Below are 26806 nucleotides of genomic sequence, written 5' to 3'. Positions count from 1 at the left end.
ATAAACATTTTTACCAACCTGCTCTTGAAATAAACAACGAGATGATATGGGCCTTTGGGTTTCACACGATCTGGCCAAACCCAAGCCCAACAACAAGAGAGCTTCGAAAATAGGCCTAGCAGCAATTTCTTTGGATGTAAAATCCTCGTAAGATTAACTGTTTCCAGGGACACCTGGAGTGCTAATAGTATTGAAAGCCCACCGATTAGGCATTAAATTTACCACAAGAAACTAGTTTCAAGAAAGATTAGTTGACAGAACCACAATTTTGTAGCTAGAAGACAGAAAACTAAATGAAAATTTTGGCATATAATTATTATAAGAGGACAAATTAACCATGCCAAGGGGAACGAACCGTTTCTAATATTTAGAAAACATGGGATTTGAAAGCATAGAAGTACAATCCACAAAGCAGAGAAAGAAGGAAATAGTGTCTTGAAAGAGAATGTATCCAGGGATGTTCCTCTAACGTCAATAACATCTAATGTCTACAAGTGAGTGCTTGTCCCCATTCCCCTTGATGCTCAGATTAGCCTACGCCCTGCAACAAAATCAGATGAAGACTTGAGCTTAGCTGATCATATCATAATCAATGTCAAACGAACCAAAGCAAACAGATACAAGAAACTATCATACTGACATACTATATGTAATTTCAACCATAAAGATAAAGATAAAACGCCAGACAGGTTTACAAGATAAAGTGAGATTCCTATGAAAGTCAAACAAAAGCTATGTGCATGTTATGTTTAAGAAACACCACAACGAAGTTAGAGTTAAGCTTCTGCTTGCTCAAATTCCGTTTATATCCAGTCCCTTCAAATGGCCTGATATCAGCATCAATACAGCTTTCTAAGAAAGCTGAAGCATAGATGGGATAAACCCACATGGAGAAACAGTACAGGCAAAATGAATAATACAAAGTTCTACATGCATTTATTATGCATGTAGAGCAACCCTAAAGCTACCCATATCCTTGCATGGATGACAACAACATAATTGAAGAGTAATCAAATTTCTCATATTAGTCTAATCTAAAAAAATAGTGAAATATTAACAGTTTTTTTAACTGAGTCAATTACACAAAGAAAACGCCAATATGAAGTGCAAACAATTTAGTAAAACTCAGAGGTTCCCTAGGAGATAATGAGTCAGAGTCCCTCATGGTCATAGGAAGCATGCTAAAGTAGCTGAACATTAGTTACTTCACCTCATACATAGTCAAAAATCACAGAGGGTATAATCAACACTTGATCGTTTTAAAGTGACAGAAAGACTCAAAGACACTGAGGGATCAAGGATCCACTATCTACATGAACTATGCACCTATACTCAGCCTGTCAAGGACTAGTGCTGCCATGCTTGATTAGTCGACTTAGCCAGCTCAGCCAACTCACTAGCCAAGATTGGTGAGTTGGCTTACGAATTCAATTCTCTTACAGTAAAAAAAGATACTCCATTTTTTCTCAAAAATTGATCCATCGTGACTTGCAAACCACACATCTAAATCACCCATATGATGTGATATGGTGAAACTATTGAAACAATGTAAAATTCACAAATCAGAAATCAAGTAAAGATGAAAACCAAGTGGAAAATTTTTGCTTATCAGAACCAGAGTTTCAATTTTCTCCCAAAATGGCTAGATCATTTCTCACAAAATTTTCTGGATTTATTGCCATTCATAAGAACTACATTTGTGACAAAAGATCAGACCAATACGAGAAATAGGAAGAGAAACCAAAATCTAGGATAAAGAGATTATTATTATATCCTAAGGAACTTTCTTTAAATTTCCTAACTTCCAACTCGAACATGGTTGAGACTTGGCAAGGCATACCACTGCTCTCTCAATACCGTTAAAGGGGTATACTTGGATCTAATTATTCAATTATACCGCAAGAAAAGGACGCTAAATGTGTAACCTAGAAGATGATACGTAACCTTGGATTTCGTCACGATTACAATTGCAATGCTTTTGGAAATCAAATTTTCCACAAGAGAGAAACAAAGATTAAGAAACACCTTATCAGGAGGCCTTACCTAACCAGATCCGACGATGATATTATTAATCGGGATAAAGATAAGCTTCACGAAAAATCCAACGAATCCCATCACCACGAACCCAATCGCCGTGCGGGCCGCCACCTTCGTGAACTCTATCGCATCAAATTTAAAATTTCCCATCAGAATCGAAGCAACAAACATCACACATGTCAATAAACGGGAAGACATCCCGTAGATCCATCTCACGAGATACAGAACACGAGGGAGGAGAAGAAAGAGAGATCGGACGGCCAACCTTTGCGATCCGGCTTGTGGCATCTCTTGACGAGGCGGACGCTGTCCTTGGCGAACTCCCTCAAGGGATCGACGACGGAATCGACCGCATCCATGTCGATCGGAAGGGAGAGAGAGAGAGAGAGAGAGAGAGAGAGAGAGAGAGAGAGAGAGAGAGAGAGCGCGACGAAACGCTTGGATCTTGATCGAGAAGAGACGAGAGAAAAAGCCGCAACTTCGTAGTTTAGGAGGAGTAAAATAAAGAGCTTAACGGGTCGGGTCGGGTCGGGTCGGGCCTTATATTTGCAAACCCTACTTTTTCCTACGATAGAACAATTCACACCCTACAATTCTATCATTCACGAATCACGACGACTCAAGTCTCAACCCCCTGTTTTTAAAAATAAAAAATAAAAATCTCCCCTAAATAACACATTATAGTTAATCTTTCTGACATATGGAACGGATGACATCTCAAAACTCGTTAATAAAAAAAGAAAAACCAAAATGGTGATGGTCAACAAATAATAATTCTTAACCATTTTTTTATTTACATTGCATACAAAAAAATATATAATAAGGAGACAAAATTCTTGAGCTAATTCTACTGAAGCCACCAAATAAACTCCACATCAAAGGGGCAGAGAAAGAGAAAAAAAATTCTTGAGCTCGTTCACGGGCCACGATTGATGTCATAGAACTCAATGTTCTTGTACTTCTGAGAAATTATTTCTGCCTGAACTTTTCTTGCAGTATCGGTTGCACACCCGACGAGGATTAGCACAGATGTTCCAGCAAAACCTCGAAACGCAGTTAAATGGGTGGTTTGCTCGATTACAGCTGGGCCAGCAGCCAGCACTGCCAGAAAAGCGGAGCCGAGAACTGATATCCGGCTAAGAACCTAAGAAGCATAAAAATCATAGAGCATTTCATCTTTCAAGACAATAAGGAGACAGATGAGAGAAAATCTAGAGCATGGAACAAGAGTGAGATTAATAAAGGAAGCTACTTACTGTTTTAAGAAAAGCAGCGGTGCTTTTTCCAGGTCGGACAAGTGGTATTGAAGCACCTTGGCGCTTCAATTGCTCGCTTACATCATCAGGATCCAATTGAAGAAATGTGTAGTAGTAGTTAAAGAAAGCTATAAGCAATATATTCGTCGGAAGGTATAAAGCACCTGAAAGAAATAATCAGCTGAGAGACAACCTTGGAAAAGAGATATTGCAACATTAGATGCTATAATTGTTAACTATTATTTGAATGGTCAAAATTATCACCAAACTTACTTTTAACATGTCTCATGTAATACAGAGTTAAGTCTTTTGCTGAATAGCTGTGATTTCATAAATCAATGAAGGGACAGCAGGGATCATATCGGTTTTAGGAAACATAAGCTATTCCATCAGGACCAAAAGTTGGGCATTAGAATTAGCTTCTTATAAGTATTCAAATTCAGCATGAGACATCAAAATAGACATCCATTCTACTGATAAGAATGGGAGTTTCCAACGCAAGAAGATATAACTGTGAATTATAAGATCCACGAATAAAAAAGGACTTGGTTTCTGCTTCTCTAAAAGAGATCCAATGGATTAAAAATTTCAGATAAGTACCTCCTGGGTTTAAAGCAACTGCAGCACTTTTCAGAGCAGCTACACCAGTGAACCGTGCCAGTGTACCAGGCAAAGCCATTGAAGATGTGGAAAATATGATGGGCATCACCCCAGAACTATTAACCTGATTAAAATATGTTAGTGAGAATAGTACAATTATTGAACTTGAAGTAAAACATATCCAGATCAAAATTATCTTGAAAAGTTGAGAAATGATAGTATGAATGTATGATTATATGACGTCAGAAATGACTCTTCCGTTTATTAAATAACTGAGTTCTTCATTCAGTCACCAACTTGATATCTAAAATTGGCTTTGAAGGTTTATGATCATGTAAGCCAATTGAAATTAATAACCATTTCATCATGGATGCTTTCTACCTTGCATCCAGTAGACATTAAGTTGAAGGCCACATAAATAGCTGCAAAAGACCAACAGAACTTATGCTGCAATTTCTAGTTTGTTAAATATGCATGTGTATATAAACCAAAGTCTTATCAAGTCAATCATTATGTGAGTATCCTTAACATGTACATGCTGACAATCTGCCATTTAGTTGCTTGGTTGCTTATAATTAGAGTATTACCAAAATGATCTAGTATGTGTTTGCAAGCCCCACAACAGAATAAAATTAGTAAAGTAGATTTCAACTTTCAAGTTTCTGAAAATTGATGCTTGTATGAAGAACTGAGTCATATGGTAAATTTTGGTTAATTAGCTATCATGATTATGAAGGGCATTACCAATATTATGATAAGTATCAGTTTTGGTAAATAGCTGCACAAATTTTATATGATATAGTCAAAAGTTAGTCATGTGCACATGGAAATTTCATTCCAAATAGTCTCTTCAATAATTAAATTACCAAATGGAACTTTTCATGCAAAACTCTTAGACCATACAATTAGCTTGATGCAGATCCCTGCAACTAAACACTCTAAACTGCATCTCAAAAATAAGTAACAATTCTTCACACTTTGAGTAACATGTGCAAGAAAAGATTACAAACCTTGAAAGGAAGATAGGCTGATCTTTGGGGGCCTCCACTTCTGCTGCTATATCTTGAAGCATAGTTGAGTGGTATTTTCCTCTCAGCTTCCTGAGATCCTTCATCTGACGTTTATTAGCACATTAAAAATTAAAATCCAAGTAATTGTACAAAATAAAGAAGTTCACTTACTTGTACATATACAATTCCAAGAACTAACAGGAAAAATGAGAACATAATTGTGGCAAGTCCTATGTAATTTCCATCTTGAAACGCTTGTGCAAATGTTCGTCCAAATGAAGCTGGCAAATATGATATAATGCTAGTGAATATAAGAAGGGACGTCCCGTTTCCAAGTTTCAGGTCAGATATCCTTTCCCCAATGAAAGTAGTAAATACTGAACCAAGTGTCAACAATGTCACCGAAGAAAGAACCCATTCTGTGCTGAAGTCACTTACATATGGACGAAGATAAAGTACTTGTCCAATAGCCTGCGATGAAAGCAGAAAGTAACAGGAATCTTCATATATCATCAAGATTACAAGTTATAGCCAAATCCACAGGAGCAACAGGAAAAATAAACATTGGGCAACTAAATTATTTTTATGCAAAATGCGTCACTGAGATGGGAAAGTTTTAGTGTTTTACCTGGACTATTGCAAATCCTACTGAAGCATAACGTGTATATTGAAGAATTTTCTTTCTGCCTGCTTCTCCCTCTCTCTTCTGAAGATCTTGCAATTTAGGGTATATCTGAGCAAGAAGCTGAAACACAATTTGTGCGTTGATAAACGGAACAATACCAAGCGAGCAGATTCCAAGCCTACCAATGCCACCGCCAGAAAATGAATCTAAAGTGCTTAACAGACTATTCTGGTCCAAATTACCAACAAATGCTTCTCTGTTTACTCCACCTAAAGGTACATATACTCCAAGTCGAGATAAAGTTAAATATCCCAAGAGCATCAGGAACTTGCCAGGTAGAGGACCTTTGAAGAAATCGCCAATGTCAATGGAACTATCCTCAATTGCAGCTGCCATAGAAAACATAAATGTCAATTAAATTACTGGAAGTTTTGGATGACAGTTGTTTAATGCTTGACTAATAGATGGGTGTTCCCATTAAGCATATATTCTCTATCAATTCTCTATGTTTCCAATTCCATGGATCATGATTCTGAGAAGTTTAACAACAGTATTCTTCCAACTTCAAAGCTGGATCCCCTCCCATATAGATTGTCATGATAGGAAACAGAATAAAGCAGAACTATCGCTTGCTACTTTGCCAAAAGTTCTTATTTTAATCAAATATCCTGGGTCATAATTGTTGAACATTTTGATCTAATTGTAGAACAAAACAGACCTGCTACTCCTCGATTAAGTGGAGATTTATCCCTTTTGGAACTTGATGTACTTTCAAATGCTTGAGAGAAGAAATGAAGAACACTCCCTACTGCAGCATCAAAACCCGAAGAAGTATCCTTGTTAAGACCCAAAGGATCAAAATCAGAGCCAATGGTTTGTTGATCACATCTGCAAGGGATAAATCAGCCAGGTGCCAAACTATGAAATATCAAAACTAAATATTGACATAAAAACTTGATTCCAATAATGCCGGCGCAAATAAGAGGGCAAGTGAATTTCTATGTATTCCATACTCTTTGATGTTGGAAAAGTTAAGATGTAGAAGCCCAAATGTGAAACACCATACGATAGCTACAACATAAGAGTTTGCCAACTAATCACGGGCACTATACGATAGCTACAACAGAATTTAACCACTATTCAAAATTCTTTAAAAAAAATTGCATCCTTATTATCTCCCAATCAAAAAATACAAGCTTTAGGTGCCTCTGCAAATAACATGCCATTAGTGTACCACAGTACTTCTCATACTCACCATCATTCCTACCATTTTTCTCATTGCCTTTTTTTCTTTCCCAATATTCTTTCAACCTACAAAATTTCCTCGAATAGTGCCCCCAGTAAAGTTGCCAAAATCGTTCTTCTAGTTACTCCCCCCCACCAAATCCTAATTGTCCTTGGTGTCAACGTCATTTCCCACATTAAGAAACTTTCATTAGTTCCCCCTCACCTACCACTAGATTCCTGTCCAATATTATTCGAATACACTCATTACAGCTACCGAAAATAAATTTTCGCCCAAATCTCAAGTTTTAACGATAGAGAAGAAAACCCAACTGGAAAAAAGGCCAAACAAACGCACCTTCCACTACTGCTACCATTGGAATCAAACTGGAGGAGAGATTTCCAAGTGGGTCCTTTTCTGAGTCCTCTCTCCACCAAAGAGGAGGCCTTGATGAACCGCCTCAGCGGCCTCGAGGAGGCGGGAAGAGCTCGAAGACGAGAAGAAGAGAAGGAAGAGCGCGGAAGAAAGCCATGAGAAGAGGAGAGAGGAGGTTCCCGCACAGATAAGAGCATGATGTCGCACACTGCTCCTCTTCCCCTTCTCTGCTTCCAAATAAAAATGCTAGGATTGTGTGGGTAGGGGATATTGACGAGGATCATCTCATCCGAATGTCCGCATAGAACGTCTTATACGACAACGATCACGCACCATTGGAGGAATAGTCATCATCTCAGCCTATCCGTTGGTGAGGGTGATACGTAGAATTAGATTGAATTGGGCGCGAGAAATGGATCCGATAAGCCGCTGTATAGTTTGATCCGACATAAATCATCCAAACATTATTCAGTTGGAAGCTTTAAAACTTTCAAAATATTATTACTTTTAAAATTATTGTGCTCTTTCAAAAATATTATTCCATTAGTTAAATCTAACTAAATCATGATTAAAATGTATTTTAGATCCAAAAAAAACTATATCTTATTTTATGTGAGATAATAATTTTTAATCAAATTTATATTCTAAACTTCAAAGAGGGAAAAATCATTTATATGTTTTTATTAACTTTAATAATAATCTATTAGGAATATTCTTGAAAACATTAATCATAATAGTAGTAATTTTAATAAAGAATGTAGTGGTAATTATGTAAAAATCTCCAGTTTAACACTCTGCATTCTTTTTATACTTATATTTTCTTAGTGGCACAATCATTAGGCAAGTGGATGAAAACTATAGCTAATTATTCATTTCATTGTCATCAACTAGATTTTTTGCAAGTTATATAATGTATATGATCTCAGCCATCATGCAAGTATCCAATGGCATGTCTGTTTCTATTGTGATCACACTGCCTTCATTAATTGAATGCCACAGTTGGAAATAAAGCCACAAGGAAACCACTAGGACTGAACAATGAGCACAGAACCACAGAGTATCTCTTCCAACTTTAAGATGGACTGAATAAATTAAATACCCAGATAACTGTTACATAGTTTCAGTATATTGAGTGGGAAAACAAGAAGTAAACCCCTTTGCCTTTTATGCATACCACCTTGGTTCATTATTCTACTAGTACATAGTTGATTCCAATTTGCACCAAGTAGCAGTCATCTTTGATAACACTAACTTAAAGAGAACAGCATTTGTGTAACAGATTGAATCGAGAAAGAAGAAAGAGATGAAAATAAACCTATCATAACTCTAAATGGATTGACTTTCTTATTTCTGTGGGAGCTGCCGTCCTCCCTCACTGCGAACGAAGCTGAAGAATGAATTCAATATGGATACTTACGAGATATGTAGTCAATATTCTGTCCATGCATATAACTCTCTTTTTTCCCATAGAAAGGCAGCTTGTGTGATGCAAACAGAGAACAATTTCCACCTTCCATTCTCCTTCTAGTATCAACTGATCTGCTCGCCGATCAGATCAAGACCAACTACAAGGAAGGTCACACCTTGGAATAGGAGGAAGTAGAAGTGAATTCCTTGAGCAGATAAAAGACTGCGGACGGCAGCAGTGAGTAGGAGAAGAGCGAGAGCCAGCTCCTTCATGTATATCTTATTGGCCTTTTTGACAGGAGTTGCTGCGTCTTGTTGTTCTTTCAACTTACTCAGCTCGACGAGTTCGCTATCAGAAACCCCTCTAAGGATCTGAGGATGGTTTACAGGCTTCAAGTCCCTCTCTTCTGCTGCCAAAAGATCAGATTCTGATGACCTTCCAGCTTTTTTAGTAACAATCCATTCATATGAACTCCCCAATTGGAACAGTCCAGAGACCATTGCATTGAACTTGGTGACTGACATGGTGTTCTCGAAGAGCAGATAAGGGACAATAAAGGGGAAAGATTTCGGTGCTGGTAGAATATTGAGAAAGGACATTAGAACAGGCACATAGCAGATCACCCAAAGCGGTAATTCAGCCTCGGGAACAAACATAGTAAGAGGCAGTATGACACAAAATAATGTGAAAGAATAAAAGGGAAGGATCAACTTCCTCAGGAGGAAAAAGAGCAGGACTAAATTTGCCTTCTTCCATATGGATATCTGCATAAATTATTAGTAGGTTCTTCAGTAACATCTATAGCAAGAAAGGAATATCACAAGTACTTATAAAAGATGACAGACCTTAGAAGTTATGATGGCAGGAAGACATAGACGAAAAAGATGCATTGGGCCGGAATGCCACCGATGTTGCTGTTTCCGGTAAGCTTCGTAAGATTCAGGCAATTCACAGAGAACCTAGCAGTCACATTCAGAACAAATAATTAAAAACTTCCAGATCTGAGTATCTAACTTATAAATGTTCCCAAGGCTGATGTACCAAGATGTGCACCTTGACATCATTTAGGAAGATGAACTTCCAACCATTGAGATGAGCGCGAACAGCAATGTCCATGTCCTCCACAGTAGTTCTCTCAAGCCAACCCCCAGAGTCCTCTAATGCTTTGATTCTCCAAACACCAGCAGTTCCGTTAAAGCCAAAGAAATTCAGGAAAACTCCATTAACCTGCTGCTCCACTTCAAAGTGAAAGCATAAATTGATGTACTGAAGACGGGTTAATAGATTTTCATCCTTATTCACAAAACTCCAGCGTGCTTGAACTAGCCCAAGATCAGGATTTCCCTGCATCATGAATAATGCATAATTAGTGTAGTGGAATATTTAAGCAGGTTTCTATGAACCTTCGTAGGAAAATATTATCACCTTAAAATGTGGAATCGTTAGTTTAAGGAAATCAGGGTTTGGTTGGAAATCGGCATCAAATATGACGACAAATTCATAATCCTTGACATAGTCACAGCTCATGGCAGATTTAAGATTCCCTGCTTTATAGCCAGTTCGAACCAACCGATGTCGATAGACAATGTTTACACCACGTTGACTCCACTTGGATACCTCTGATTTAATCAAAAGTTGAATAGTTTCATCATCTGAGTCATCTAACACTTGAATTAGCAAATGATCTTTCGGCCAATCAATCTGGCAGACAGCAGAAATTGATTGCTCGTAGACCTGAAATACATTCAAACTTTAAGACCTGAAATACATTCTAAGGAACAGCATTCTGAAATAAGACACCAGATAGGACACTTCAAATCTCACAACAAATATAATAACATATGAGACTAGAGTCATAGTTATGCAGCTTAGGAGCTTACCTCCCTCTCATTGCACATCGGAATCTGGACTAGAACCATAGGGTACTCACTTGCTGAACCTTCGACATCGTCCGACTTGAAAGGATCACCCTCAATCCTAGGTTTGATCTTCTTGAACTTAATCCAGAAGCATCCTAGGCACAACACCAGTCTATCTAGCGACTGTATCATGAAAAGAACGACGCAGAAGTTTGACAAGACCTGAATCGGGTAGGCAATGTAGTCAGCTCTGAAAGAAAGCCATGACAGGTAGGCAGTGTGCATCCACCCTCGGATCTCTTGAGTCTCCGGAATGTGGAAATTCTCCGGTAAGTGCAGTTTGGGCTTTTGGAAATGCCACCCATTCCAGTAGGCAATCATCTCAAAAGCAAGTATAGCTAGTGAGAGCAACAAGAATCCTTTCAGGAACCTAAACAGTAGCTTGCCTTTGCCAGACTTATCGCTCTCTGTGGAAACTTCCCGGTGATGGATCAGCCTCTTCTTGATGGCTCCGAGAAGTGCCCAGAAGCCAGCCCCCATCCAAGCAACGCACCCCACTGCTCGATGCGCCCGAAGGAGCAAGACCCAAGTGAACTGCTTTGCGTTTTTCCCACGGCCCTTGTCCATAGGCTGGAAGGCAGCAATCTCAGGGCCATCAATCTCAACAAGAGAGTAGTTCGGGTTCTCCATTTTTACAACGACAGGTGTGCCCTTTCTAGTGTCCTTTCCCCACCAATTTGAAAGATCCAGGCTTGGAGGAGCCATTTGAGACCTTTCTAAGCTAGGATAAGCCACTCAGAAGCTAAAACCTCGAAATTTCCTCCAAACCTCAACAACCCAGATTATAGAATCAAGGAACCCTCGATCTCCCACATCAAAATCAGATCTTTCTACCAGGAACTAATTATTCACTTGAGACTACAACATTGGAGACAAAATGCAGCAAAGGAAGAGCAAGAGGGAGCGAACAAAATGACCTTGCACTAGGGTTCTGCTCCCCAAAGACAGCACTTTGAGGAAAGGTATCTTCAGTTGTAAAGCTCCAGAGCATGTGGGCATTATACAGTAGCTCTGGGCAATGAAATCCTCCTACCTTTCTCCACCAACCTCTACAGATCTTACCACGGGATTAATGTGATTCTCTTTCCTTCCACCTCCTTTTCCTTTCCCTCCCTGGGCTGTCCACAGGAAACCAAACAAAATAGCACCCAATCAAATTTCTCACAAGAGAAACAAAATCCTGGAAGCATCAAGAAATGGTTGACGGAGAAGACAAAAGTGGTGATACTACAATAAACCCACCTGAGGGTTTGCTACCTAACATGGATAAGATCAGATAAACAAACAAAGCAAGAAGGAACTAAAATTTATTTGAGAAGCGCTAAAGGATGGAACTTTACAGTGGAATGCAGCCACCTGTGTGATTTCTTTGTGCTTCAGATCCAAGAGGAGAGATGCCAGGGGACACTGCACTGTTTTGGAGCTTTGAGCTGCTCCCAACCATATATAAATGTAGAGAGAGAGAGAGAGAAAGAGAGAGTACCAGTAGGGCCTAACCAAGAAGATGAGTACATTATAGAGATAATTTTATCTTAAGATTGAGTAATTAGTAGTAGTCTACAGTGAAAAGTATGCAAGGGGCCAACCAGCCAATGGCTTAAAATTCAAGGCTTTTACCAGCAGCAAAGCTAGCAGATGGACAGATGGATACATTGCTATGAGTCAGAACATTCCTTTTTCTTTACTTTAACTTTGCTCTCTTTTTTTTCTTTTCCTCTTATTAACTACCCTCTTTTCCTTGGAAAGATTTAACAAAGATTACTACTAAATTTGTGTAACAAAGATAATAATAAATAAAAGATTAATTACACTCTAATCCTCTCAATTATTGCAGTCCCTCAAGAAAAGAAAAAGTAGACGGGTACGTTCCTAAATTATTTAAATATATCACTAAGTTCTTTGTCTAGATTTCATTACAAATTATAATAAAAATAATTTTAAATTTTTGACCAATTTAATCAATGGACAAAATTACCCTTATTCCCTTTTACAATAATTTCTTTGAATTCCTTCAAAATTGACTTCTAACGAGTAAAAACAAAGAAAAAGTAAAAGCATTTTTGTCCAGCTAATTAATTTGCTAAATTTTTAATAAAAATTTCTAATGGAGAGAGCTTAATAATCTAATTAGATAACTCACGAGGTGCATATGTCAACTTTTTTTATTAATAGGGTAAAAATGATACAAAATTAAAATATAATTTATGATTTTATTTATCGACAAGACTTTAAAATAAAGATCCATTAATGGTCCAAGGAGCAAATCAGAACTTGGTCAATAATCTTGACATATGTAACTAAATGATAAATTATTTATAGATGCGAATCCAATGCACAATATTGCACATGATTCAACTCTTCATCCTTCTTCTTTTTTAAAATAAATAAATTTGTCTTCCTATTTTGATCAAAACTTTTCTTCTTAGAATATTTGTCTGAGTCCTTCTCAGACGTTGAAAAAGAAATTTTAATTTCTGCAATAAGGTTACTTACAGTGCAGCAGCCATTGATCATCCAAAGAACCTTTCTTTTCTCCCTCAAAGTTTATTCATGGTGTTCTCCTAACACAACTCCACTTACTGAAAGGATTAAATCCACCATTGTGTTTAAGCAAGAGCCAAAGCCAATAATTAATTCTGGGTATCTTTGGGATAACAAAAAAGTAATATTTTTTCCATCCAATCATGGGAAGAATGATACTATAAATGATAAAGAAGGGATGTGATTCGCTGGTGGTGTCGCCTAGATTCTCTCATGGCTAATTTGGGATTTACACCCCCCCAGAGAATTACGTTATTTGTGTAAGAGATTAGAAACTTTTAAAAAAAAAAAAAAAAATTAATTAATTAATTAAAAGAGAGATGGCATATTCCTCGGCATCTCTTGCAAGGGGGCGTGGGGTCAATTACTCGTTGACCAGGGTCGGAAGCAAACGGAGCTGTGGACCTGGTGGGCCCCGCGGGGGAGAAGCGAATCGGCGATCCTTTGCCGAGGAGGAGGCCACCGACAGAAGGGAACCGCGGCCAGACATGGCCATGAGATGGATGCCTCGGCGTGGCCCGTGGAGGGGGTGACGTGGCAGGTTTATGGGGCCCACGGCTCGTGTATTGACATCCGCGACACGTGGCCGGGCACTGTAGCGTGGAGTTCCGTGCGATCTTAGGAGGATCCAGGAAGCAGCAGCGTGTTGGACTGCTGGATCTTGGGCTTTTATGCGAAATCCCAAACACCCGGGTCTGGGATGGTAATTCGCAGAAAAGCCTTGGCCTATTTTGTAAAGTTGCCACTTTATCGGATCCAATATGAACCCATAAATATCAAAATTATCCCCCTTTAATCTTTCTTTCTTTTTTTCAATTATGAGATTTAAATATAACGAAATCAAATTAGATATTAAAGGGAGTAAAATGAAATAAAACAATAGAGCTATAAAGAAAATTCACAGGGGTGAAAGCTTTGAAGTTAAAATTTTATTAGTGTTCATCTTTCATTACCCTTAACCTGTTGACCAACTATAAATGACATTTAAATCTCCTCCTATCATCTTTGTAAATGCTAATATTTGGGTTAGATTAAGCCACCGACAATAACACAAGCATCTGAAGACCAATCAAATAGTTGAGACAGAGTGGCCATAAGATTGTCTAACTAATCACATACCTGGCTTCATTAATTACCACATGGATTTCAATTTTCGAGGGCTCGAGGAAGAAAAACAGAGTTCACAGCTATAGATTTAATGCCTAAGAGATCAAAGATTGTGATCTAAGATTGGTCAACTCCGAACAAGATTAGTTTACCTTGTTGTTTTCCTCCAATGTGATAGTTAGGGATCACCATTTCTAGATTCCTTGGAATAAATAATTATGATCACATGATCTAGCACGCAATTCAATATAAGAATTCTGTTTCTATTCAGCATGCTTTGGATCTAATAGAGAGATAAAATTTATAATGTTACCGGATAAAATAGAGAAACCCAATTCCACTGTTTTGTACTTTTTTTATGACCTAATTAGCGGCAAAAGAAATTTCCCCCGTGAGACTTAATATCGTAGTTCTAACCGAATGAGAATGTGGTGGTCTTCGGATTAGCAGACAAGCCATGCTAGGTCATCAAGATTCGCCATTCATTGATATATAAATCTAGATCCAATCCTAACACCTAGGTTTTTTTTTCTTATATATATATATAATTTATTCATTTCCATAAAGTTTAGGCCAAAATAGCTAGCACGATTATTAAGGCACCAGAACTCAACTTGTGAAGGGGGGGCATTACTCATGGGAAGCAAAAATCTCTGACCCAATCAATGTGGCTGGGGGGGGGGTGCCAATTATGTCATGAAATGTAAATGAACTTTATGTGATGTTACATTCAAAAAATATTGAATAATGCCACTATGAAAATAATAATAAATAAAATTTATTGTTCCCCTATAGAGTACTACTACCTCATAATTGAGGGTATGAAATCAATTTAAATTGTAATAAAGTTATCTTTATTAATATTTGTAATTTTGTATAAATATATATTATGTCTTAACTTATTTTCTAAGATAAATAATAAAATTTGAATCTTAGACCTACTCAAGCCCACATTATTTATTTAAAAAATACACCTAGATACATTTAATTTTAAAGATTAATTCATAAAATTCTAGTTTGTTGTGATTCTTTTAACTATGTCTCACTCCTTAGACTAGTTTATAATGTGGATAAAAATAAATAAATATTAAGTGATAATTTTGTTCTCAATTTATCTCTCTTTTTCTTTCCTCTAAATTTAGGAGGTTTATGTAAAGATGAGCAATATTTTAAGAGGTTTAAATATAATTATTCATAATTTGTATTTAAACTACTCAAGGTTATTGTGCATTCCAAGATTAAGAATTGTCAACAAGGTTAATTAAGCCCAAGGTGCAGCCTACTCTGATGAGAAGAAAAGCCCATTTATTATATGGGCTCTTAATGGATTAAGTTCTACATCTATATTTCTTTATTAGAACAATTTCTATATTTATTTGTTATTATAATAAATTTTTTTGGTGCAATTATCACCTACATGTTATTTTTATTGCAGGGAGCCTCTCTCCTTTGTTAAAATAAATTATATTTAACTCCTTTTTCTTATATGACATGAATCATAATAAGAACAAAATAAGTATAAATTTTCCCATGCAGAAGAAGAAGAAAAGAAATAGATAAAGTTATAAGTTTTGACTCCGAACTAATCTCATCTCTTCCTGATCCAAACTCCAATTGCTCCTAAAATTCTTTCCATCTCTCTCTCTCTCTCTCTCTCTCTCTCTCTCTTCCCACCGCGCTATGCCTCCCCTTCCTCATACCCTCGTCTCTCCTTCCTTCCCTTCTGCTCCGCCAACCCTCTCCTTCTCCAAGAAGTCTCATTTCCTCCCTCCCCGACAATACCCACTTCCCAGATTCCACTCCCATGCCTTCTCCTCCTCTCTCCGCCTCCCCCGATGCTCTCTCCAAGCCGTTTCTACCGAGGCGCCCGTGGCAAGAGGAGAGCCCAAGACGAAGCTTTCCCCTGCCGAGATTTCCAGGACCATCATGGAGCTATCTCCCACCGGAACACTCTCCACTTTGACCCAGGACGGCTGGCCGCTCGGTGTAGGTGCACGCTTCGTCGTCGATGCCGAGGGCACCCCTGCTCTATGCCTTAACCATCCCGATAGGTTGTTTGCGGTCGATGGGAGATCCAGTTTCCATGTCGAGGTACTGAGTTTGTTTTCTTTTGGCCTAAAGATTGGATTTTGCTGGGTGTTGGTACTTTTAGAATTGCCAATTTCGTTAATTGTTGTAAAGTTAAGAGTTTTTAATGATTAATGTAGTTTTGTGATGGCAACAGTTTGAGCAGAGTGGCTCGAGAACGCCCCAGTGTACCTTGATGGGTAACGTGACTAAAGCCAGTGATGGGTTGCTTTTGAAGGTGATAATTTTCATATTGGATATTCGTTTTGCCGAGAGTTGTTAGCTTACAAGAATTCATGTTTAACATTGCACATAGTTACTGAAATTTATCAAATTGTCGACATGGTAGATGTTCTTGTACTTCAATTTGATTCATAATAGATAGTCCTCGGGCAACAAAACATTATGTCCAACTTAAATCTGTTTTTGTTTCTCTCTCATTAGCACAAAATTTATAACATTGCCTACTTTGATGTCTTTCAACTTAAGGATCTCTTTATTGCATTATATCTTGCAGAAGCTTCGCACAAAATGGGAAAAGAAGTTTGGGGAAGAGGTAGATCAAGACCTTGTGTATTTGATTTCTGTGGAGCGCATATTTCACATGGAAGATTTTAAGGAGGTAGGATTGTTATCATAGTTATAAGCTTTAATATTTTTGAAGTCTACATCTCTGCTCTTTTAATTTATTGAAGCTTGCAAAGTGTTAATGCATAACAAGTCATATGGTATGGGCGATGCAATATTATACAGTATGACATTTAATTTCATGCTAACATGTTCATTATTCAATAAAGTACTTGTTGAACAGAGTTAGGAGAATTAATAATATAAGCTATAAGAACTTGATTAAGTAATGTCAAAACATGTGATATAATGTATGGTGGTCTCTCTACTTTCTATGAATCAATCTCCTTAATCATTGTTATTGATGAGTATTATGTGTTATGATCTAGTGGCTTTTATTTCTTGTTATTAGTCTCTACGTAAACTTTCTTTCTGTATTTGTTAATTGCCTCAAGTTGAAGCCATCTTCTCATTGATAATTGCCAATAAGCCTGAATTTGACATTTATGATGTTTGGTTGCATTTGATATTCCCATCTAGAAGAACTTTTGGTTATTCTAGGTTTCCATGAGGCAATATTGACTCGTGCGATAATAAGCCTTTGGCTGGATTTTGATGGCAACTTTGTGTTGATTTCCTGCTAATGGTTTGGTTGTGGATTTGTGGATCCTTTTAGTTTGTTTGAGACTTTATTTTAGTTCTTCTCATGTTGTGGCCCGATCTACATGGCACAGATGTTTACTTGACAGATTCACTGCATTTGTTGAAAAGCTAGAAATGTTGTAGATGCAAGATTTTATTGTTGCCTGTCTTTTTTTTTTTTTGAAACTATATTACATCATTTATAAGGTCTAGCATCAGAAAATATATAGTTCTCAGTTTCTCTATTTGATGGAACGGATTTGAGAGTCCTGCCTACAGAACCTATACATCTTGTGACAGGAAGATTTTACCTGCCACATATTTGATGCATGTCTTCTTTTCACAGGACCATTTGATGGTTCTCAATTTGTCTTGATCTCTTAGCATGATGGTTGATGCTGTTGACTGGGAAACATATGAGTAGTTACACTTGAGTTTCTAAACACCTTTCGCGAATCATCATGATTTTCTTTCCAGGATGGAATTTGGGTACCATCATCAGAATACATAAGTGCAGAACCTGATCCTCTTCGCAACTTTGCTGAAAAGATTGTCGAAGAAATGAATTCTAGACATGCTGAAGATGTCCAGCGATTATGCCATGTCTATGTGGAATCAGGTTTTCAGGTATTGAAACCATTTGTATTCCTTCAATGAAATTAACATGTTGCTTAAACTAGTTGGAAAGATATTATTTAATTAATTTGCAGGTAATACTTGAATGAATTCAGAATTCCATGTAGAGCTTTAGTGATCCATAATGTGCACAAGCTAATCTTTGGTGTATCACTTACGATTGCAGGTGATGGATGCAAAGATGATTTGGGTTGATAGGCTAGGGTTTGACATGCATTTATATTCCAACGAAGGATTGTTTGCAGTCCGAATCCCTTTCCCTAGAGAAGTCACAGATGAGAAGGGAGTGAAATCATCTTTCAATTCGATGTCTCATCTCGCATGGGAGGTTGAAAAGAACTATGCCGTTCCCGACTTTCAGAAGGTAGAGGGTTTGAAGAAGATTAGATAGATGGGTGTGTATGTTCCTTTTTGGCTGTTGTATTTTGATTCAGAGGTCTACCATTGTTTGTGATTAAATGAGTGAAACACCGCAATTTTTTCTACGTTTTGTATCACGGCTTTCATGAATCTAATTTCACTACTTATGTTCTTTGTGTACTTTGCAAGAGTGGCGATGAAACTCTCAATCATTTTGTGACAGCATCAAAATAATGAATCATCAAAAGTTCTGGATCCCTTGTCTAGAGTTAAAAGTTGTCTGTCTACTATTCTTTCTCAAGTGAAAGCACTACAATTTAATATGAAAACAAAATTATGCTGGAAAAAAATGTTACATCTTAATTGCACCGTCTGATATTCTGATCACATTAAAGACATGAAACAATCGAGTTTAACTTCTGAATGATAATTTTATTGGTTACTGGTTGTAGATTTACATAAGCATAATTGCTAATCCTATGCTATAGTTGCACTTATGTTGCAATAATTGCCAACTTATCCACTAATCCACTATCTATATTTCTCGTTTATTTGTAAACGGGTCGGGCCGGGAATCCGATTGGGTCCAAACCCGATCCGGCCCACCATCCGCGCTCAAGTCTACCCACTCTTCGCCTCCGAAAAACCCTAGTAACTGGCCGCTTCTCCGCGAGAGCAACGTAAGCCTTTCTCCTGCTCCAGCGTGGAGGCGTAGCCCGAGAGAAGCCATGGCGTGGGAAATCCTTCACGTCCCTGGGAAGCCTTCTTCCTCTCTCGAACAATCTACTGGTATAACATCTCCTCCTCCTCCTCTTCCTCCTCCTATTTCGTAAGGACTCAGTTTGATTGGTAGTTACTCCTTGCAGTTGATGTACTAGCTGCCAAGATCGAGCCGAATCTAGCGAACACACTAGTGAGGTAGTGATTTGGTTGCTGCAAGTCATGATATTGTTTGATGAAATGTTCTTTCTTTGGGATTTGCTATGATCGGTTTTGTCCTATTTTTGGTTGATTAGGAAGTTGAATCAGGTATTCCAACTTGAGAATCTTCGCCATGTTAAGCGAGTGCGGAGGACAACAACTTCCGAAGGTGCGACTTTTCTTTTCGAAAAATAAAAGGAAGCAAATTTGTTCTTCGTTTTTCGTAAATGCTATTCGTTTGCACACTCTCGTTGTCGATAATTCTAGCAGAAGAATGATTATTTACATTGAACAGAAATGGTGGTTTCTTTTCAATTTGTTTTGTCACTGCTACATTTCTTTTTTTTTTTACTCTCCATTTCTTTACTCTTTGCTATTTGGGTTATATACATTAATCAATTGGTTTCTAAACTATTTTAACCGTTGATTTTCTTGGCAGGAAAAGTTGAATTATCGGTTATCTTATGCCTTTCCAGTGAACATGAAAATCCTGCAGAGGCCATACCGAGTGATATACTTCAGCTTGTGAATGCTTACCAATTGAGTCCTTTCAGTGCAAAAGTGAGCAGCCCTTCTTTCCTTCTTGAATTCTTTTCCTTATATTTAATTAGTGAAGGTGAAGTAGAATCTTTCTTGGGTGAGAATGGATCTGTAGTTCTACCATGAAAAAAAAAACAAATCAGGTTTCTGAATTAATATTTATGCCGTAGGCTCATGGTTTTTTATGCTTAGAATGTCTATCAATAAAATCATGCATATCTTAGAGATTCTTCTTATGTGAGAAAATTATTCATGCTGGAAATTTCTTGTAGGTTGCCCAGTTTGCTGCTATGTCAAAAGAAGAATGGGAAGAACAGTGCAAGCTTTGGCCAACATCATACCATCCGCCAACCAAGTTTGACCTCGCGACTGTTTTATTAGCTGGTGTTTATATTTAGTATCGTTGTTTATACCTTCCCTGATTGTTTTTTTTCCCCTGTAATTCTGACAGTTTAGAAGGTATATCTGGATTTAGTGAAGAGGAATCTCAATCTATCTACAGTTACATGAAGATGGCTTTTCAACTGACAAAGCTGAGCTATTGTGGTGATAAGGCATGTTGATGTAATGCTTCATACTCCTGCTGCATTTGCCTATGTATGTCAATCAATCATTAAATTCCGGTTTCACCTCCTAATTATGTGATGGTGAATCAAGGACTAAGTTTTTGCCTTACAATGATTAGACTGTTGGTTTTCCGTAATACATATGCTTGTTTCTTCTTTAACCATGGCTTCTCTTTTCTGTACAATTTTGACTTATGATGAAGTTTAACCATGTTCTTTCCTCCATGGAAGGACAAGTTGGGGTCATATGCTGTAGAGCTAGTCCCTTTGGCACGGAAGATTTCGAAATGTAATATGATCAATCGCAATATATAATTATCAATCTTAGATATTCCTTAATATAATCAAGCAAAAGTTTGTCAGAGTGGATGCATTTTTCCCCTAAGAAAATTCCAAATGTATTTGAATCATTTCAGCTCATCAACTTCTAGAATCACGAGTACCTTTAGCTAACTAAAATACAGCTATTCCTTGTTCCATGTAGAATATACTCATTCGTGTTTGCACTCAGTTTAAGTCCTTTTTATATTTCAGGTAACAAATGCTGCTGTCATAGTCGATCCACTGAGCAGGCACATTATTGCAAAAGCTAGTGATCAAATATGTTCACTACCTTCTTCCTCAGAGGAAAACAACTCAGAATATCTCTGTGCTGAAGGGGCAACAGATATTGCCTCTTCTGTAACCAAGGCAAACATACTAGCAAACACTGTAGAACCCTTTTCTGCAAAGATTTCACATCATGAATGCAATCGTTCATATGCTGAAGTTGCCTGTCTTAATCCTTGGGGATGGTTGAAACAAAAGCCATACAATCAGGATTCAATAAACTGTGCGAGCAATATATCGTGGCATCCTTTGAGGCATGCTGCTCTAGTTGCTATTGACAGAGCTGCAGTGAGGGATATGCAGTTATTCCCTAGCTCAAATTCAAATGATGATTCACAGCTTAATGCCAATAATAGTCCGGCGAAACGACAGAAGACAGAGATGTTAGAGGTAAACTTCAACCTTCTACTTCCGATCTGTCTTATTTTTCTCAGGCTACTAAGTTATATCCTATGTAGTAAAGATTAGGGACTTGAATGGTTTCTTTTTCTGTTAAAGTTATCGTCTTATTTTTCTCATTGAACTTCAGTTGTTGGAATTTTCCTTCTGTTACCTATATGTATTAATTTCAGAATAAGATAGGCGTGGCGTCGGAAGCTTGCAACAGTGATTTGTCTTCTGAAGCAACGCGGCCTTATCTATGCACTGGTTTTGATATTTACCTTGTGTGGGAGCCTTGTACAATGTAAGTTTGCAACTGTCTTTCAGCATATCCAGAGAAACATTCTAGCGTCTCATTGTTTGTCAAGGCCGTGTCCCCTACATAGAAAATTAGACAAGAGAAAATAATAAGTGAAAGCATGGGCAATCTACAGACATGTGCATTTTCTGCAGTATTAGAACCATTATTTTGTCACTTTGAGATTCGCATATGTTCTTGATATGTACAAATTTTCCTAATTGAAGGTGTGCCATGGCGCTTGTTCACCAAAGAATCCGGCGCATCTTCTATGCCTTCCCAAACCCAAATGCTGGTGCTCTTGGCAGTGTCCACAGACTGCATGGAGAGAAAAGCTTGAATCACCACTACTCTGTGTTCAGGATTTTGATACCTGACAACCCTTCATGACATAGATGTTATTGGGTCAATGCATTCTTACAACGAGAGAGAATCAACACGGCAATAATTCTTGGTCAGCATTCTTCTTAAGGCATGCCATATTTTATATCTAGCAATTTCACTCTGATCTTGAGAGCAGGAGGCTTCAAAATCTCACTGCTCTAATTGTTCTAAAGAGCAAAATCTTGTGCACACTTGTAGCTCTTTCACAGGCTTAAATTATGTTGCTGACACTGCTATTTGACATACTTACTCAAAAATTCTCGTGGTGTTTGTCATCCAACATCTTCATTGTTTTGCGACCTGTTCTTGCTCAGAAAATTATTCAGGTTTCTGAATGATCACGAATTACATGCAACAGTACCAGTTATTATTGTAAAGGAATTCTTTTTATATTGCACCCTAGATTATGTGTTTCTTGTGGTTTATCATCTTTTCTCTGTTTCTAACTCAACCTTTGCATTCTTCATTTAATCACAGATAAATCAGGGTGTTTTTTCAGTAAAGTCCAATGGCAAATACGAAAATATTAGTGGAAACAGGATGGTTTTTGTATTTACTAAAAATATAGGGTTCAAACTGAAGATAGCGAAAAGATACGGTGTAATAACGTATAACTCAGGGTCTGAAATGAAAAGTTGTAAATATAGGTGGGAAGATTATCGTATTTGTATTTATTAAAAATTATAGGGTCCAAGTCGATATAGTGAAAAGACAGAGTGTAAAGTGTAAAGTGTCAACTATAATTAACATAAACATAGGGTGCGAATGGAAAATTGTATTTCGTTTTTTTGCATTTTGGTGCCTGGCTGTGGCTGGCTGGCCACAACTACCACACAAACAAAGAAGAGGATATAATGAATCCCGTATCCCGCGGCCACTCCCAACTACCCGACTACGCCCCATCTCTACCGCAGAAATCTCATCGACGCACTTAATCTAACGGTTAATATTGCTTCTACCTCACTATTAACCATCTCCCGCGAGAATCTATACCTACCTCACCATTTAAAACTCGATCCTTCGTAGCCATGGAGGAAAGGAACGCAAAGCAGAGTCGATGGCGCTGCTCTCCTCATCCGTTGTTACATCGTCCGCACGCTTCTCGTCCGACCACCTCCTCCTTCGCGCGAATTTCAGAACTCCCCGGACCCCCCTAATCTCTTCTACCCCGAGAAGGCTCCGATGTGCTCATCTGATCTCCTCCCCCGGGCGCGGCGGCGTCGGCCGCGCTTCCTCCCACCTCTGCGAGCGAGAAGCCCTAGCCTTGGATGTGAGTTCCTTCGCCGTGAGGGAGTTCTGGTCGGAGGAGGAGCTGTGGGCCGCCGTCCGCCTCCGGTTCCGCACCTTCTACGAGTTCCGCGAATCTTGCGGCGTCGAGGTGAGCCTTCTTATGATCAGGCTTTACATTATGTGCATATTTCTTGATCTTTATATTGTTTGTTGGGTTGGAAGAAGTGATCTGGCATCTGTGATTGAGTACAAAATTGTTTAGATATATGACGGGGTCCTTTTTTTCTTTTGCCCCACAGTCAACGGATCACAATTGTTTGTAGACTTTTTCTGGGAAAGCTAAAAATACCATTTTTTTTTCTAAGAACCAATGAAGAATGGATCTTTACATTATATTAATATTAATACAAAAGAGAATAAACGCTTCGATTACTAACATATACCTTTAGAATGGTTTGTCATTTGACGATATTTAGAACTTTAGTTATTTAAACTGTCATGTTCATGACTCCATGTTTCCCTTCACTGTGATTCCAATTCTTGGCAGTTTATTTGTGCACATCATGTGATGCTTTCTCGTATGGCATAAGAATATAAGATGGTCTAGTTAAGGTTCTTAATGGTAGAGTTGTATTTTGCACTTTGCTGAATAACTACTGACTAGAATTGCATCTATTGAGTATTGATGGTATGTGTTTGTTGTCAAGTTCTGTTAGGATCATAGAAATGCTCTAGCGGAGCGGGAGTTTGAAGCATTAAAGGATCGCATTTCTGGGAAGAGGATAGGATTTAAAAGGGTTTCTTGTATAAATGCCACACTTCCATTATCGCCATACTTGGGCTTAGCAGATGATCTGTCTTCCGCATGTAAGGTACTTATTATTCACATGGAATTCCACTTTTTCAGCATTTTGATAGCTAATGCAAATACAGCTTGATGTCTAGATGATACCCCAGGAATGTACAATTCTCTTAAGTTGGTATCTCTGAATATGCAGTTTTCTGAGGATGGACAGGACAAATTAGTTGTTGGGACTTTAGATCTTAATCAATGTCTTTCACTGGCAGACGAGTTGACCGGAAAGAGACCTGAGGTACTCTTATCTCATTCCTTTTCCATGATAAGACATAAACAGAGATGATAATTTGCATGAATGGAGCAGTGTAAATCGGCCTAAATTTCTTATGATCATATAAACTAATTAATATCTCATTGTACTCATTATTTAATATAATGCTGTTCCAATGTGAAGCCACAATTGTTGCACCATCCTGCTTTTATGACACATTTAGGTATGTGAAAGATCAAGCTTATAAGAATTGTACCAGGAATTCTCGTGGATCAACTTACTGTATATTTGCATGAGAAATCTTATCTTGTTGTTTGTAGTTAGGAAATTACTGTTGCAGGCTTGTCTGTCATTTTCTAACTTCGTGTGTTGTAGTGGAATGGATTTTAGTTTACTTGCAATAAGTAATCACAAGTAGTCAAGAAATTAACTATTTCACACCGAGGTGATTTTTATCTTCTGATTCTTATATGTTATTCATGCTACAAACCATGAAATTGGTCAACTGTGAAAATTATACTCTATATAAGGTCAGATGTGCAGCTACTTCTTCTCTCCTTTCTCTTTCTGACGTTATTTCTCTATATTTAATTTGAAAGTTCTAGTAATAGCTGTTTACAGTTGATCAATATTAACAGGTAAATGGTGGCAATATCATGAGGGCATATCTAAGCAATGTATGTGTTGCTAAGGAAATTCAGAGAAATGGCTTGGGATTCTCATTGGTTGCCAAATCCAAGGAAATTGCTCGTGAATGGGGTGGTTACTTCTTCTGCTTATCTTAATCCAATATTTTGATCGTCATGGCCAGTCACTTGGCATTTCTGGCATGGTTGTTCTTGTATGTTATTTGGAAAATAGGAGAAAACAATTATGTTTGAAAGCTTAGGCTTCTTGTCAATTTTTAGTTGCACAAATAAGTTATAGTGAGTCAAAAGTCAGCAAGAATGACCTCGACCTGAAGCCATTATGTATTTATATAAAATTATAATTTGAGAGTGTAGCAAATGCTTCAAAAATCTTGACTCCGACTTCAAGAATCTAGAGGAGAAATTATCACTTGATGCCAATTCAATCAGTCAGAATCAACATAGTAGCATGTCAGCAGCAAAATGGTTATCTTAAGGTGATACCTTAGGAATAACAGGTTTTTTATGTTTGTATTCTCCATTGACTAGGTGAGCAAGTTCTAGATTTGCTTACTGGAAGCACTTTCAGTGGTCAAAATTTGTGATTGCTGATTGATTAATGGATATCTCTATAGCAAATCCAAGGAATTGCCTTACTGCCCTTTCAACCTTGGCAAACTTTCTAAGATTAGTTGCCCATGCCATCCCTGCACGAGTGATGGCCCGTTTCCTGGCACAACAAAATCCTCGATCAGTACCCAGGTGGATAGTTTATGATGACTATGAACTTAGGATTTTAGTACAGGAGCAACAATCCTACACTGGAACCATTGGCAACACTGGTGGATGGCCTACTGGTCCTTAGGTGTCTCATGACTCTTCTTTGAGGTTGCATGAATCCACTAGAATGCAAATCTCTTTCTAGAAACTTGAGTTCAATTTTTCAAAAGATTGCAAATGTCTCTCTAGAATATATGAATCCTCTATAGGGTGAGAAGTTCTATGACTGAGAATGGTATGCCATTAATAATTCCCTGGAACTTTGTACATGTACTCTTGGCACCAGATTATATAGGGAACGATAGAATAAAATGTTGAGCGCCTAGGGTACACTTAGTTTTCAAATCATCTAAGATTAGATTCAGATTAGCCAATAATTTGACTGATTGAACTTTCATTCTTGTGTAAACAGTTGATATTAGACTTCCAATTTTAGTTATCAGTATTCATGTTTGATATTTGCAAACATGTTTCCAGGCATAACTGATCTATATGTTCATGTTGCTGTGGACAACAAAGCAGCCCAGAAGTTGTACCAGAAGAGTGGATTTATTTATGAAGATGAAGAACCTGCTTGGCGAGCTAGATTCCTTGGTCGACCTCGACGATTTCTCCTTTGGGCTGATTTAAAAAAATAACCTTGTAAGCTAAAATAAATCCTATTTTGCATTCTTTGACTTTCCTCATCTTGATATGTAAAGCCCAATCTCAAGCCTCAGGTATTGGGTCTTAAACTCTTATGTATAATATTTTTTTTCACTTCTGATTGAAGTACTTATACAATGTTACTCGTACCTTTTTCTTGCTTCCCTTGAGATGACCAGCACGAAGTAGGCAATGAAATGTGAATTATAGAAAACAAGCATAACTAGGACATGCAGGTCTTCACTTGGCAGCAATAGTTAATTTTTTTCACAAATGCAAACCTTTGCATACAGTAAGCAACACGTCCGGATTCAACTGACGTTAAACTATCCGGAAAGCAAGAATAGTAGACACTTTAGAGAAATAAGATAAGAGAAA

The 26806-nt window shown here is 37.8% G+C and overlaps 6 protein-coding genes across 8 annotated transcripts; 3 read left to right on the top strand and 3 right to left on the bottom strand.

Moving 5' to 3' along the window:
- Positions 1 to 284: 284 nt before the first annotated feature.
- Positions 285 to 2494, bottom strand: LOC140772187 (protein transport protein Sec61 subunit gamma). Of its 2 annotated transcripts, XM_073114119.1 has the most exons (4): positions 2463 to 2489; positions 2303 to 2428; positions 2044 to 2159; positions 285 to 541 (listed from the first exon to the last, which is right to left on the bottom strand). In XM_073114119.1, the coding sequence occupies exons 2-3, from the start codon at positions 2394 to 2396 to the stop codon at positions 2044 to 2046; spliced, it is 210 nt and encodes a 69-aa protein (XP_072970220.1). In that variant the 5' UTR covers positions 2397 to 2428; positions 2463 to 2489; the 3' UTR covers positions 285 to 541. The 2 variants fall into 2 exon arrangements, with proteins under 2 accessions (XP_072970220.1, XP_072970219.1); XM_073114118.1 differs by having other exon boundaries at positions 2303 to 2494.
- Positions 2495 to 2738: 244 nt separating this feature from the next.
- LOC140772620 (preprotein translocase subunit SCY1, chloroplastic) lies at positions 2739 to 7378 on the bottom strand. Its single transcript, XM_073114775.1, has 8 exons — positions 7111 to 7378; positions 6247 to 6416; positions 5532 to 5917; positions 5075 to 5374; positions 4904 to 4993; positions 3894 to 4017; positions 3294 to 3457; positions 2739 to 3181 (listed from the first exon to the last, which is right to left on the bottom strand). The coding sequence occupies exons 1-8, from the start codon at positions 7323 to 7325 to the stop codon at positions 2954 to 2956; spliced, it is 1677 nt and encodes a 558-aa protein (XP_072970876.1). The 5' UTR covers positions 7326 to 7378; the 3' UTR covers positions 2739 to 2953.
- Positions 7379 to 8192: 814 nt separating this feature from the next.
- On the bottom strand, positions 8193 to 11948 carry LOC140772631 (probable xyloglucan glycosyltransferase 5). 2 transcript variants are annotated; one of them, XM_073114791.1, is made up of 6 exons: positions 11796 to 11948; positions 10417 to 11573; positions 9962 to 10270; positions 9590 to 9880; positions 9382 to 9495; positions 8193 to 9300 (listed from the first exon to the last, which is right to left on the bottom strand). In XM_073114791.1, the coding sequence occupies exons 2-6, from the start codon at positions 11158 to 11160 to the stop codon at positions 8659 to 8661; spliced, it is 2100 nt and encodes a 699-aa protein (XP_072970892.1). In that variant the 5' UTR covers positions 11161 to 11573; positions 11796 to 11948; the 3' UTR covers positions 8193 to 8658. The 2 variants fall into 2 exon arrangements, with proteins under 2 accessions (XP_072970892.1, XP_072970893.1); XM_073114792.1 differs by having other exon boundaries at positions 11812 to 11941.
- A 3748-nt stretch (positions 11949 to 15696) lies between these two features.
- LOC140771735 (glutamyl-tRNA reductase-binding protein, chloroplastic) lies at positions 15697 to 18555 on the top strand. Its single transcript, XM_073113381.1, has 5 exons — positions 15697 to 16194; positions 16328 to 16408; positions 16688 to 16792; positions 17857 to 18006; positions 18182 to 18555. The coding sequence occupies exons 1-5, from the start codon at positions 15784 to 15786 to the stop codon at positions 18404 to 18406; spliced, it is 972 nt and encodes a 323-aa protein (XP_072969482.1). The 5' UTR covers positions 15697 to 15783; the 3' UTR covers positions 18407 to 18555.
- A 390-nt stretch (positions 18556 to 18945) lies between these two features.
- Positions 18946 to 22488, top strand: LOC140771734 (tRNA-specific adenosine deaminase TAD3). Its single transcript, XM_073113380.1, has 9 exons — positions 18946 to 19164; positions 19242 to 19293; positions 19392 to 19465; positions 19736 to 19857; positions 20109 to 20191; positions 20288 to 20390; positions 20937 to 21401; positions 21584 to 21696; positions 21918 to 22488. The coding sequence occupies exons 1-9, from the start codon at positions 19104 to 19106 to the stop codon at positions 22078 to 22080; spliced, it is 1236 nt and encodes a 411-aa protein (XP_072969481.1). The 5' UTR covers positions 18946 to 19103; the 3' UTR covers positions 22081 to 22488.
- A 598-nt stretch (positions 22489 to 23086) lies between these two features.
- Positions 23087 to 26590, top strand: LOC140771736 (GCN5-related N-acetyltransferase 7, chloroplastic). Its single transcript, XM_073113382.1, has 5 exons — positions 23087 to 23452; positions 24021 to 24176; positions 24303 to 24398; positions 25013 to 25133; positions 26261 to 26590. The coding sequence occupies exons 1-5, from the start codon at positions 23132 to 23134 to the stop codon at positions 26419 to 26421; spliced, it is 855 nt and encodes a 284-aa protein (XP_072969483.1). The 5' UTR covers positions 23087 to 23131; the 3' UTR covers positions 26422 to 26590.
- The last annotated feature ends 216 nt before the right edge of the window (positions 26591 to 26806 follow it).

Source organism: Typha angustifolia, chromosome 12 (assembly GCF_048772165.1).
Source record: "Typha angustifolia cultivar Huaian chromosome 12, ASM4877216v1, whole genome shotgun sequence".
Classification (NCBI taxonomy): Eukaryota; Viridiplantae; Streptophyta; class Magnoliopsida; order Poales; family Typhaceae; genus Typha; species Typha angustifolia.
Note: the sequence above shows the minus strand (reverse complement) of the source record. Positions and strands in the feature narration are given on the sequence as shown.

Excerpts from the sequence above, each read along its gene's own strand:
- LOC140772187 (XM_073114118.1), bottom strand. The coding sequence starts at position 2,396 with ATGGATGCGGTCGATTCCGTCGTCGATCCCTTGAGGGAGTTCGCCAAG. Across the intron at positions 2,160-2,302 it reads CCACAAGCCGGATCGCAAAG|AGTTCACGAAGGTGGCGGCC; the intron begins GTTGGCCGTCCG and ends TTGATGCGATAG.
- LOC140772620 (XM_073114775.1), bottom strand. The coding sequence starts at position 7,325 with ATGCTCTTATCTGTGCGGGAACCTCCTCTCTCCTCTTCTCATGGCTTT. Across the intron at positions 4,018-4,903 it reads CAGCCTATCTTCCTTTCAAG|GTTAATAGTTCTGGGGTGAT; the intron begins GTTTGTAATCTT and ends TATTTTAATCAG. Across the intron at positions 3,458-3,893 it reads AGTTGCTTTAAACCCAGGAG|GTGCTTTATACCTTCCGACG; the intron begins GTACTTATCTGA and ends TATTTCTTTCAG.
- LOC140772631 (XM_073114791.1), bottom strand. The coding sequence starts at position 11,160 with ATGGCTCCTCCAAGCCTGGATCTTTCAAATTGGTGGGGAAAGGACACT. Across the intron at positions 10,271-10,416 it reads CGATGTGCAATGAGAGGGAG|GTCTACGAGCAATCAATTTC; the intron begins GTAAGCTCCTAA and ends AATGTATTTCAG. Across the intron at positions 9,301-9,381 it reads CTGCCATCATAACTTCTAAG|ATATCCATATGGAAGAAGGC; the intron begins GTCTGTCATCTT and ends TAATTTATGCAG.
- LOC140771735 (XM_073113381.1), top strand. The coding sequence starts at position 15,784 with ATGCCTCCCCTTCCTCATACCCTCGTCTCTCCTTCCTTCCCTTCTGCT. Across the intron at positions 16,409-16,687 it reads GTGATGGGTTGCTTTTGAAG|AAGCTTCGCACAAAATGGGA; the intron begins GTGATAATTTTC and ends TATATCTTGCAG. Across the intron at positions 16,793-17,856 it reads ACATGGAAGATTTTAAGGAG|GATGGAATTTGGGTACCATC; the intron begins GTAGGATTGTTA and ends TTTTCTTTCCAG.
- LOC140771734 (XM_073113380.1), top strand. The coding sequence starts at position 19,104 with ATGGCGTGGGAAATCCTTCACGTCCCTGGGAAGCCTTCTTCCTCTCTC. Across the intron at positions 19,165-19,241 it reads CTCTCTCGAACAATCTACTG|TTGATGTACTAGCTGCCAAG; the intron begins GTATAACATCTC and ends TACTCCTTGCAG. Across the intron at positions 19,858-20,108 it reads TGAGTCCTTTCAGTGCAAAA|GTTGCCCAGTTTGCTGCTAT; the intron begins GTGAGCAGCCCT and ends AATTTCTTGTAG.
- LOC140771736 (XM_073113382.1), top strand. The coding sequence starts at position 23,132 with ATGGCGCTGCTCTCCTCATCCGTTGTTACATCGTCCGCACGCTTCTCG. Across the intron at positions 23,453-24,020 it reads GCGAATCTTGCGGCGTCGAG|GATCATAGAAATGCTCTAGC; the intron begins GTGAGCCTTCTT and ends AAGTTCTGTTAG. Across the intron at positions 25,134-26,260 it reads GGAAATTGCTCGTGAATGGG|GCATAACTGATCTATATGTT; the intron begins GTGGTTACTTCT and ends ACATGTTTCCAG.